At 41.0% G+C, this 13,768-nt stretch overlaps 1 protein-coding gene across 1 annotated transcript in view; it reads right to left on the reverse strand.

The window, feature by feature from the left end:
* Window positions 1–13,768, reverse strand: part of PRKCE (protein kinase C epsilon) — a 581,980-nt gene that overhangs the window by 194,865 nt on the left and 373,347 nt on the right. The window contains exon 10 of the mRNA XM_019516328.1: window positions 13,548–13,721. Within this exon, the coding sequence (XP_019371873.1) occupies window positions 13,548–13,721 (174 nt within the window). The remainder of the gene's footprint in view (window positions 1–13,547; window positions 13,722–13,768) is intronic.

Consider the following 13,768-nt stretch of genomic DNA (forward strand, 5'->3'; position numbering starts at 1 on the left):
TTAGGTTACAGGAGTAAATTCTGCTTTTGGTCCTAGATGAGTGTGATTGCACCGCTAGCCTGACTTGAAGTGTAAAACTGAAAGTGCTGATGGAAACAATGGATCTTCAGTGAGCTAACCAGGCTTCAATAATCTTTCAAGAACAGCTAGCAACGACTGAGCCGCATAACAGCAAGTTTTCCAAAATCAGGTCATCATGTGGGACACAGAGGCTTGTGTGTGAGAGACAATAATTACACTATTTACTCAATGCCTTTACCATCCCAAGTATTCTTGACCACAGCACCTACTTTTACACAATACAGTGGCTACTAGACAAGCTGCAATGAGTTACAGTCCCTGGAATATTTAATTTAGACACACACCTCCTAAAGCAATTCTTGATGTGTCTTATTTGCTGAACATTACTACATCAAGTTGCCAAAGCTTCTCTCTAGTATTCAACTTACGAGTCATCACTAGATACCAGTCCTTTGTAACTTTTAGTGCTTCATGAAATATTCTGTAGAACAGGTAAATGCCAATGTTTTCCATTTGTAAAATGAATAGTTTGCTGGAACTAATGAGATGTAAAACTATACACTTATTAGTAATGCACCCACTGCTTGTTTACATTTTATTCAACCATTTAATACTGTATTGTTAACACTTATTGGTGGGAAATCTGAATCTGGATATGGAACTTATATAGCTTGTGTTTAAATATTTTAGATAAGGTGCATCTATAAAAGAGGCCCATTCAGTCATCTGTTACATGTGCACAGCTCTACAGAAGCTACAAGTATAATAGTGGGTGGAAATGGCCTCTAAAAGTTTTAATCTGACACTAAACAGTAATTTAGGGCAATGCAAACTTGCCCTAAACAGATTATACCCATTTAGCAATACCTGCATAATGAGTTTAGCTGCTTAGCAACCAAAGCATGACAATACTAGGTAAAATGGATTACGACCTATGATTAGTCCCAGATGAATATAATACTGGCCAGCTACTGAGGTTAATTAGTACCGTATATCACAGATGACACCATCTTCAACTAGTATCATACAACATATTGACTAACAAGTTAAACAGATACAGGAAATAAAACATCTTTAACATGACCAAGAAAAATATTTTGTTCACTTGCTAAAGTCCTTTTTCAAAGGAAGTGTGTCACACTAATACATTAAAAATACAATGTCCTTTCCTAAGACTTTTACCTGTTTAGACTAACAAAACAGGGAATTTTTAAAAATTGAATTTACTTTTCACTTGTATGATTTAACTTTTCATAATTCATTTTTGGAATAAAAATAGACTACTACGTTGCATGCCCTGGTTCTCACAATTCCAAAATGTTTTAGTTAAAAAAAAACAACAAAAAAACCCACAACACTATTTTCATTTTATTTTTTAAAATACAATGTCCACTAATATAAGGGTCTCTGTGTTTGTACCTTTTCTGATTTTCTGACCAGCAGTGGGGGACTGTCTTATACAACACAATTGCTTACTTGTTTCTGGTGTCTGGGTCTTATTGTAGCTTGCGATGGATAAAGATATGAGTCAGATGGCCCATTCAATCACGCTAATTCAGTCTCAACACATTTCACCCAATACTACAAGATCAGGTACTATGTACTACAAACTAGATAGTAGGCTTCTAACCCTTAACCATTGTAAGGAAGGCCAATTCACTTCCTGGCAGAGAGAATCCATCTTTAATAATGGTTGTAATATTCTTTTACCTTAATTTATGTCGCTTATTATTTCAAGCGAATCTGCTGTCGTGGATTATGTGTCTTCTATAAAATGTGAATTCTGAAGGAACTCTGCATACATTTCAACAGGGAGACTATTCAGCTACAAAGAGAGATCCTTGAAACACAAACGATGATATGTCTATTTAGAAAACAAATCTGGCTAACAGAAACCATTTGGCAACTGAATTGTTGATATTTTTAGTTTTACATTAGAGTAACAGCCTACAATTTTTATCTACAGGATCTAAGCACTCCTTTTTTTAAAGAAGATTCTGGTTCCCAAACTACCATATGAGCACGGTTTGTAACCAACACAGCACTGTCTTCTGGGGCTGTCTATACTGCCTCTGTGCTGACCAGTAAACTCCACCAAATCCTAAAAATGAGGCAACACAGCTGCCCTAGAGAACCCCAAGTAACCACCTGGCTCTGTTATTAGGCTTCTTGCCTCAGATGTATTTACTGAGGAACTCAGGGAGTTAACTACATTGCCCAACTTCAGCAAATACCCTATTTGGAAGATGTGGAACATGAGTAAGTGGGTGGGGAATGTTTCTTAATGTTTCTCATGGAAGCAGAGTGGAGAAGACCCTTTCATGTGCAAAGAGGCTGAAACTGTAGCTCTGAGAAGTAAACTTCCCTATCCCACTGTTAATCTCATTATGGTACTATCACTAAAGGCTAATGACAGCCACTTTAATGGAAGCATTAACTATTTTGCTGTTAATTTTGTGTGGCAGTGATGGGAGTGAAATCTCAGAGAGTGGGAACTAGGGAAGTCTAAAGGAAGAACAGAGGGAACTCTCAAACACAGGGAGGAAGGAGAGAAAAAAAGAGAAAGGAGGAGGAGGGAAGAAATGAAACAAAGGACAGAAATAGTAGTCCTTAAGGGAAGCACATTTTCCCACTGAGAGCTGTTGAATACAACAATAACAAACTGAAAAAACCGCAGACAGGGATAACCAACATAATACATACTACATAAAAGCTGTGCCCTATCTTAGACCATTGTGCTAATTTCCCATTGACAAAGCTGTGGATGAAATGTTATGTTTTTTTTCTATTTATAGAGTGGCTCAGGGAACATAACAGAAGTCAGGCCTCTGCAAATAGTAGACACTGAACAGACACCGATAAGTTGAAAAATAGAAATACTGCGTTAATGTCTGTCTAGGTGAGGTTTTTATGTGGCCACTATTCATTATTCAGTAGCTGAGCTTCTGCCACGAAAGGAAAGCTATCCCTAAAGTGATAGCTAAGGCCATGTGTAGATGAAATGAGGCATATGTGCATGACACTTCAAAGTGGGCTAAATGCTTTCACACCGTTTTGATGGTGTCAGTGTTTGCATACCTTAGTGGCGTACTGCACGTTAATTCCAGGTGCTGTAGGAAATTCGGTGGCGTAATGCACCTTAAATTACTTGGGGTACAGCAAAATACAACTCCTTCAAGGACTTTTAGTTTGCTGCCCCTACAGCTGCTAAGCAAAGAACCGGGCTCTGTGCAGCTCCACGGCTCTGTAGGAAACCCTGGAGGCAGCCTGGTGGCAGCACAGGAAGACAGGCTCCGCACAAGAAAAGTGGTGAGCCTGATCTCCCCCTCCCTCCCCACCCCCAGAGCCTTCCTGCCTGCCTGAGCTGCACAGGGGCCCAGTGCTTCCCTCTGTGGCTGCGGTGCCCCCTGGGACCGCCCAGGCTGGGTGGCTGTGGGTGCGTGCTACCGGAAAGGGGGAAAGGGGGGGGGGCTTCAGTTGACACAGAGGGAAGCACCAGCCCCCCACCCCCCCAGCCAGGGACCGCTCCATCCACCAGCAGCTCGCCCTCCCCTTCCTGCTGGAGAGACAGGTAAATCAGTGGGGTGCATGCACAAGACAGGGGTTTAATCAGCCCTTAATTGAAGCGGTGTATTTTAAAACCCACCATTTCAATTTACGGCCTCTGTTTCGTCTACACGCGCCCTAAGTTCTTAAATTTCACAGCACCTCAGACACCTCTCTTTTCAGGACAAAACCTCTGCTTTAGATGGGGGGGGGGGTTGGCATTATTGTATTTAATTTCTTTTAAAGTTACTGTCATCCTTTTTCTTATATCATTGTTGCTCTTTCTGACAACATCTCATTTCAGGCATCATTTTCAACCCCTGCCAGAAAGCCATTGTATTCAGGAGTCTTGCAGGCTGGTTTCCCAGTTGATGCAGAAAGCATAGGCAAAGATTCCAGGAATATTTTAAATTTAACTCATATACATGAAGCAATAAAATGTATACTCCAGTCCTGCAACAGAGGGAATCAAAATGACATGCTAATAATTTCCCCTTAAAGAAATCTCAGCCAACACATGATCCTGTGTTTCCCACGGATGGTTTCCAAATACAGAGTATAAGATAGAGAAAACTCTCTGCTAACCCCTCAAAGGACAATTGCCAAATAAAACCAGTAACAAGACACTATCCTTTAAAGACTGAAAATCTACTTGCATGTGAATTGCTTAAAGATTATATAATTGCACCATCTGGTGACATGCCCTAATGGTTCAGTCTTGCAAACTACAACATTAACAAATCATTTTTCACTATATTTTCCTATTAAGGGCACAGAGTCTGTGCAATAGTCCAGAATAAAAGATTCAGACCCAGAACCTCTGGACTTCACACTTGGACTCTGATAATATCCTGTTTGGCAAACAGAAATCAAAAGTGGCTGAAAGTTCCAAAGGTGGCTACTAATTTAGATATCTTTAAAACTCAGGTTCAAAGTGTTAATTTGATTATTTAAAATAAAAGAAAGCCAATATTAGCCATCACATTGTGGCTTAATCTTTGTTATTTCCATAATAGGGATGATAATGCCAATCTACTCCTCCATAGCCAGGGTGTTACAAAGATCATTGTAAATTTGTAAAGCACTTTGATGATGAAGCAAATATTTATTTAAATTACTGGAATCTCTCCCATAAATAAGGACAATAAAATAAATACAGAAGATCAGACAAAATATGTAGTGAGCCACAACCTGATCTAAAAGTGGAAATAAAAAGCAAATACCATGATTGTTCGATGATCACTTTATTCATCTTGGCAGTAACTTCTAAGCATTCGGCACCATTTTAATATCATTTTTAGGTCACATCTATCTCTGTAAAAAGCACACAGTAATCTTTGCTCTTTGATACATTTCATTCCTTTTACTGCTACAAAGTGACCAAGCAACCTTTAAAAATAAAAAGGCATGATACACATGCATACATATGTATATGAGTGCATTAACACAGTCACATTACATGACCTTTTCCTAATAAAACATCAGAAAGTTGCTAGTTATATTTTAAAAAATAATACAAAAATCCTTGGAGAAATACTTTGGTAGGGCGTGCATATACCTATGCTGAAAGTATCATTGTTTTGCTTTGTGTTTGACAATAATAAGGGCTGGACATACATCACATAATCTATTTTGTAAGTTACACCAGTGTCCAATGATGACAAACAACCATCTTTCATGGCACAGAGCTGGTAAGAATTTGCTTTCAGGGAGGAAAATGTTAGGCAGGAATAAAAGCAGACACACACAAAGAGGACTTGGTTTAATTTTCATGAACATCATTTAACTCCTGATAATTTTTCCAGAATAATTCTACACTGGATTTGAGTTAGTTATCCCAATGGAGGGCCAATATATATCTGTGTCTTGCTTACACTGGTATAAGAGAAGTCATAGAAGTCATAGAGAAGTAGGACTGAAAGGGACCTCCAGAAGTTATCTAGTCCAACCCCCTGCCCAAGGCAGGATTATCTCTTTCGAAACCATCCCAGACAACCATCATTTAAACCCTACATAAGACTACTCTCAATTCTGACACAACACAGACCTAACAACCTACCCTGCCACAGGTAAAGCAGGGGGACCACAACAGCTAGCATCCTACTTCTATAAAATGTTGTCAATATATGCTCAAGAGGTCCCCAGTAGAAGGCCTTGTCCCCTGCTACAGAAGAAGGCAAAACCCCCCAAATTCTGTACCAATCTGACCATGGGGTAACATTTTTTCCTAACCCCAAATATGGCAGTCGGTCTGACCCTGAGTAGAGGGCAAGATCGTCTAGCCAGGAAGCTCTGAACCACTTTGCAAGTGGATAGGCATTTATTTTTTATTCCAGAAATGCAGCCACATGCCTGCAGTGGCTCAGTCTAGAAGATGGGGGGCACTAGAGTGAGCTCTCACTTCCCTTTGACAGTGCTGACCTGAGGGGGGGTGGGGCATGGCTAGGCCTTGGTAGGATGCTATGATTAGGGAGGGGTTTAAAACCCAACCCTGGCCTGCACTGTCCCCAGCCAGGGTGTGCCTGGAGGGGGAGGGGGAAGCAGCCTTAGCAGGCTTTCTCCAACCCCCTGCTCACTGCTCAAGGGGCAGGAGTGTTGCCAGACCCCAGGCCCCGGCTAGCACTCTAAGGCAAAGCGGGGTGGGGGGAAGACTGCTTGTGTGGAGTGCATGCATCTACTGAAGATACTAAGCTTTTCAATCTCCCTGTCCCTGTTTCTTCATACTGTCTGCAGCAAACTGGCACTCACAGGGTCAATGCATTGCAAACCAGGTCATTTCTCACACCTCTCTCTGTCCCCTCTTGAACACTGTCAGATTGCGGCCTTTGAAGCAAGCCAGCATCAACAGGGAGTTTATCAAAAAACAAAGCTTATCAGCCCATCAAGAATACAAAAGCCTCTCTCTCATTAATTCAAGCTCTTCTTAAACAGCTTTTTTCCAAGGCATTTGTACAGAAGCATGGAGGGACATTACCAGATGACCAGCTGATTAATTCCAAAAAGCCCTAAATGGACACCGTTCTATCTGTCTTTGTTCCAGTGAAATTGGAAGAGCGCGCGCGCGCACACACACACACACACACACAAACACCCCTCTCAGAATTAGCTAGCTTTGGGGTGGCATGACCATGACCAGATGTCAGCTGGGGTCTGTGCTGTAGGACAGAGATCCCTACTTCAGCAGAGGTGGAGGGGGGGGTAGGGGCAGGGGAAGCCAGGCAGCTGCTGCTGTGCCTGTAGTCTCCACCTCATTCTCAGCCAGCTGGAGCTCTGGCTAGGGAGTAGAGGGTCAGGGATAGCCCTGCTCTCTGGAGCAGATAGCCCAGCCCAGCCCAGCCCAGGGCTGAATACATGCTGGGATCCTGGGGTGTCTGATTTAACCTAAACCAAGAAGGGGTCTGGGACACAAGTTCCATAAACTGGTTTGACCCAAATCAGTTAAGTCTGATACTACAGTCAACCAGGTTTATCTTAAATCAGTTTTGACCATTTTGAAACTAGTTTATGTGCACTGAGCTTATGTTCAGTTACAGGTTTAACTAGTTTCTTCACTTAAACTGGTTTATGTGCAACTTCTATCCCTAGCTATCGTGTGTCCAGACCAGTGACATCTTACACTTAGACCATACTAATGATACTTAAAAAAAGAGCATCTTCCTTTAAATCTTAAGCGCCCTCCCACCACCTCAAAGTTATGCTTCTTCAGGCAATGGTGAACTCTGGACTACACTATCTAGCTTGGGTTAGGGTAATTTCAGTCTGTTCCACAGACTTAAAATGAGTAATTTGAAGTCCTACAGTATCACAGGATGCATAGCTCCCAGTTCCTTCTCACCCCCACCTAGAGCCAGGATAGAGCCCAGGTGTCCTGGCTACTAGCCGTGGCCATGCTTGCCACCCCTCCAGCAGCAAGTCCGAGCTATGCATACAAGAAATGCTATTAAACCCTAACATATGACTAGTCACAGATGTTCTAGCTTTAACGCCATTTAACATTCCACAGATTTAGTACTGTCTAAGTGTAACTTCACCCTTAGACCCTCAAAATGAGATCCATTCATCTAAGGTTTTAAAAGAAGGTAGAAGTCCCCAATTCATCAAAACATATGCATAATACAGCAACACATTCAAACACCTGTTTAAGCTTTGGTGTCAATGGGACATATACCAGTGCTATAAGTTAAACACACATTTAAGTGTTTTGCTGAATTGGATTCTTAGTGCAGATTCTAGTTCCAGTCACAAATTCAGCTGGATTCTTTCTATACGTAAAGTCAGATGTATGTGAGCATTTGCCGGACTCCAGTCCAAGTGGACAGATTGTATGATACCACTGCCAGTTCAATCAGAGCTGCACAGCTGAAGCAACATTAATTGATAAGGGTATGCCCCTATTAGCAGCCATTTCCCACAATTCTTGAATTGGACCCACAACATTCCAAACATTCCACTGTATATTAATGGCTGCAATGAAACACTTGCAAGATCATACTGAAAAGGAAACAGAATGAAGTATCTCTATTATGAATAGCGCAAACACCATGGATTGTGTGTGCATTATTGTAATGTGTACCAAACAATTTCTCTGCAGTGTCCCCACAGTATTAATCAAACTTTCTAGTACACAAGAGAAAGCTCATGCTTTGGAAATGTTCATTTTTCAGGGAAGGGTACAAAATATATAATGATTTCATATATATAGAAAACGTACTTTGTATCACATACTTTGGCAACAAATACAGATCCAGTCTGTCTTAGTACGTCAGGCTATGTATGACAAATACAAGTTATATTTGAAGTATAAAATTTAATTCCAATATCATCATGATTTTAGGACCTAGTTCTACAAAATACTTAGAAAAGAGCTCCCATTGCAGACAACTGCAAGAAATTAGATGACACATATATTACGTACATTTTTGGCCCTGGTGTACAACAGCCTTTGTCTCAGCAAAGCTATGTTTACTGTCTGTTGTGTTTGTTTAAGAACTGTCTTCCTAGCTGTATTTTCTGGAGTTCAGCAAATAATTCAGAGAATAATTTACTAAGCTAATTTACATTCATTTCATTCATTCACAAACCACTCCATTTTTGCAGAGGTATTCATTCTGTTTATATACAGTTTCTACAAAGAGGTCTTTGTAGATTGTTCACAAGCACTTCCATGAAAACATTTTATTATTGAGCCACGTCATTGTGTTTTGATTGGACATGTTTAGTCACATGGGATATGGGGGGATGGCCCTTGACAAAACAAAGGTAAGTCACAATCAGATGCATCTCACTGTGACTTGCAACAAACATTTCTGGGGTGTCAAAACGAGCATTTACATTTCTATTATTTAACTCAAGTCACTTAACAATTAAATTGAAATAGGACCACAAGCTGTAGTCTACCAATATTCACTTTGAGAAAGGAGGATTTGAGAGGCAAGGGGTGAGATTTTCTTAATAGAGCCATAGTTTTGGTGGGAACACAGAGTGCGGACTGAACTATGAGGAATACAGGGATGGCTAGAGACAAATGCATTGATCACTTGTGCTGGGAAACAGGCTTGGAGAAAAGGCTATGATTCAGAATTGTCATGAAAAAGATGGAGGATTGGACTGGGCCCTTGAAGGGAAACATCTCCAGTGCAAGCAGGGAGAGAACAGCAGAACCTTGTAACATAATTTACTTCATGTGAAAGCTAGACTTTATTGATATGTATAATCCCCTGTCATGTGACTTATATCTGCAGAACAGTATGTTTATTTACAGGCTTATTATAAGGGCAACCTGTGCTCACCATGTCAGCACTGTTGAAGTATATGCGCATATATAGCTTTTTAGGAAAGAGAGCATTGCCATCTACTGTCCCCACCACATCTTGATAGTGCTACCACTTGGACAACTGCTTATTTGTCAAAGTTACACCTGCTTATTTCACAGCTAACTTTCCCTGAAAGTCATTCCACTATCTGCTGTCAGTGGATGCACTGGATAGCAGCACAGCTCTGCCACCAGAAGCCATTTATGATCCAAGCATTTGGGGACTAACCCCCTTGAGACCTAAGGATGGAAGAAATCTGATCAAGGAAAGGGGAGCCATCAACACCTGCTGAAAGGACCATTTTGAAGACCTCAAACAAGATTCCGTTGTTGACAAGAGTGTTCTTAATTCCATCCTACAACACCCAGTCAGAGACAATCTCAGAGTCCCCTGAATCCTTGACAAGTTGAGGAAAACCAGGAAGCAGATGAAGGATGACAAAGCATTGGGAGCTGATGGAATTCCTGCTGAAATCTTCAAGCAGGGAGGACAAGAGCTCACATCACAACTCCATGGCCTCATCGTAAGGATCTGGAATGATGAGAAAATCCAGACAACCTCAAGGATGCCATGATCATGACAATCTTCAAGAAAGGAGACACGTCCAACTGTGGAAATTACAGAGGGATCACCTTGCTGTCCACCACAGGAAAGATCATTGTGAGAACCCTCCTGAACTATGTCCTTCCACTTGCTGAAGAGCTCCTCCTGGAATCTCAGTGTAGGTTCAGGGCATCAAGAGGGTGTTTATTCTCCCAGATCAATCAAGGCATATACTCAAGAGGAGGGCAGAGAAAGCACTTCAAGGATATCCTCTAAGGAAGGCACCTCAAAAAATTAGACATTGACATCAACTTGTGGGAGACTATCGCCCAGGACTGCCACAACTGAAAGAAGAGTCTGTTGCAAGAATCTCAGTACTTTGAAACCTCATGATGACAACAGGAGATGGAAAAGTGGGAGCTGCAGAAATAGGGTAGTGTGGACTGAATCAAGAATCCTGAGCCATCCACCCCACATAGAAACATGTGCCTAAGTTGCAATAGAACCTATTGATCCTGGATGGGCTTTGTCAGCTATCTTCAGACCACAGATAAGGCAATCACAGAAGACAATCATCCCTGACTTTCAAGGGTTGCTGAGGATGCTGCTGCTGCTATTTATTTACAATTCAGAGGGTCTGGTATCCCTAAATCTTGAAAATATCTCTCTGTTGATGACGTTTATTTCTCCTAAATGACTTATCCATCATTTTATATAACATGGTCAAATACTTTGAAAAGCAACTGAAATTCAATTGTGAGTGATCATCAAACTCTTTGAAAAGTTGTTGTTTGAAGTCAATTTTACATAGGGCGATACAATAAAAACATGAAGTACTTTCTTTGTTTTCATGTCAGAATATGTAAAAAAACAAAAACAAAAAACCCCAAAATGTGTCAAAAAAGCCCACATTCAGTACCTCAAATCACAGTAACTCTGGTACTTGAACATATTATAATCTAAATACTACTGGTTATTTTCCTAGACATTTTCACTACTGTTTCAGAGACCTGATACAATTCACCTGCACCAGCCAAAGACAGAAGTTTTAAGATAACATTGCATACATGTTGGTAGCAATCTCCAATCTGCCAAACAGCAGACAGATTCCATATCGGAAATCTGTAACAGTGAAGATGCTGTGGAAAAGTGAATGCTTTCAAGAGTAGGAACTTCACTATCAGCTCTTCCTGGGTCCCTAAGCATATGGGTAGTGTTAGTTTTATAGAAGCTGCCTGGAAGAACAGCGTATCTGCTTCCTCCTCTTTTTGAGCTTTAAGAACATTTACTACATTTTACAGCACAAGAAAATGAAAAGATGAACAGCAGGAGTGGCTTCATGTAATCTTATTTCTGTTATAATTAACAATAAACAAGGTGTTACAAGTTCAGTATCTCTTGTTCTGCAGGCTTGATGCTAAAAACATTTTTATCTCACTTTTGTAAAAAACTGGTATACCCTGTGATCATACACAGAAACCCTACAAAATTAATCTATTTTTGTTTCTCTACTGCCATCTTCTGTCACTTCTAAGGCAACACAGGCCAGGAATGACATTACACTCTTACGGGTGTAAGTGATCAGAAACCAATCTATACCAGGAACAGAAGTTCAGCACACAAAACCAGCATATTTGGGTAACAGAACAGAAGTTCAGCACACACAGACTGGTTTAAAAATGACAGAACCTGATCTAAGATTTACCCCCTCACTCCCCCCGCCAAAGGGCAATTGTGTGTTCTGTTTCCTACAGACCTAAACTATGACACTTACAGACCACGTTATACAAGAAACCCACAGACCACCATACATATCTGCACAGAATCAGCAATGACCCTAAACACACCAAAAAAGCTGTGATATACAGCCAAGCCCTCAGATACCACCGAATTTGCTCTGAGAACACATGGGATTGCCACCTCACCAATTGTAAAAAGGCTTTCCCCAACAAGGACACTCCTCCAGACAGAGAGATCGCACGTTTGAAAGAGCCACCCGGATACCACGTGAAGAACTGCTGCAGTACAGAAGAAAACCCCCCACAAATCACACACCGCTGGTTATGACATCACTCCTCCCTCCAACCCGTACGGAAAATCCTCAAACAATTGCAGCCCATACTAGAAAGAGACCCTATTCTTAAAAAGATCTTCCCAGAGCCACCCATCCTAGCCTTCAAACAAGCACTGAACCTCGCTAACCTCATTACCAGAAGCAAACTTCCTCAGACCCAGAACACACCAAAAGGATCCAGACCATGCCATGACAAGAAATGCAAAACCTGCCAACACATCACCACCCCCACAATCACTACACCCCACAACAGAGCCATCAGCATTCCTAGATCTTACAGCTGGATCTCCAGAAATGTAATACATCTCATCCAATGCACCACATGCCCTGATGGAAAATATGTAGCAGAGACCAAACAACTGCGCACCAGAATGAATGCACACTGGAAATCTATCAAAGACAGGAATACCCAATTACCTGTGGGGGCACGTTTCTCACAAGAAAACCACTCTCTCTCCAATCTCTCAGTCCTGATCCTCAAAGGAAACTTAGAAAACACTTCCCAGAGACGAACCTATGAACTCCACTTCGTCAACCTCCTGGACAGTAAAAATCATGGACTGAATATAGACACTGGATTTATGACACATTATAACCTGCCTGAGAGCTGACTTCCCAGGTACTTCTCCACTATTCATCCCCCTTTCTCCCCCCACCAAGCCTGTCTCTCACCCATTGACTCCTCAATCTACATTTTCAACGACTGCCTGTCCTGTATGCAGACCAGCCCAGCCTCTGGCTTCTTCACTCTTCATTCCATCCAGGAAGAGCACACACTAACTGCTGAAACTTCCTTAGCCTGATAAAGGGCTTTTGAACCCGAAAGCTTGCTTAAATATTGTTCTCCAACTATTTAGTTGGTCTAATAAAAGATATCAGATTCACCCAAAGAATCTCGACAGAAAACCACGTAACTTAGATCAATTCCGCCTTGACTCTTTGAATGTCTGTACCCAGCCACTGCATATACATATGATATTATACTACACATCCCAAGATGATCCCATTTTGAAAAGCAGAGGAAGATACTTTTTACTTAGGCCCCTGCTACAAGTTACATTTATTACTCAATTAACTGGTGAATCGTGCAAGAAATTTAGACCAACTACACATGCACAGTAAGACCATCTACAAATGCAAAGTAATTATCACACAATTAACTGGTTAATCGCTCAATAAATTTAGACCAGCCACACATGCAAAATAATTATCACATGATAAAAATGACTATCCAGTTATAAAAGAGACAACCAGCCATATAGTTAATACTTGAAAATGGGTAACAACTCTACATCTGGTCTCTAGCCAGCTTTAACCTGAACATGTAGAAGGGCCCTCAGACTTTTTCACAGCCATACATGCTAAAATAGCTCTCATTCATGAAGTAGATCCCACACCTGTCATACTGTTGAAGTGCAAATAAATCCTTTAAGAGATACTTTAGAAACATCATGAAACAAACCTTTATGCATTTTTTTTAACTGTAAGAATTAATGATACTTTTGTGTTGCTTTCTTGGTGTAGTTTGACCAATCGCTGGTTTAGCGTACCTTAGTCTGGAAGCAGCAGTAAAGTTGTGTCAGGTAAGGATGTTTGCGTGCTAATGCCAGAATTCTTTTTTCTGTCATTGTACAGTCCACGTCATCATCTTGGAGGATGACATCTTTCTTCAGGACTTTCACTGCATACACTTCATCTTTACCCTTTAGCTCAGCTAGCATGACCTAGAACCAACAGAAATCTCTGGTTAGGTGTACAAGCACATATTATA

This window comes from Gavialis gangeticus, unplaced genomic scaffold (genome assembly GCF_001723915.1).
Source record: "Gavialis gangeticus isolate Ggan-Ray unplaced genomic scaffold, GavGan_comp1, whole genome shotgun sequence".
Taxonomy (NCBI): domain Eukaryota; kingdom Metazoa; phylum Chordata; order Crocodylia; family Gavialidae; genus Gavialis; species Gavialis gangeticus.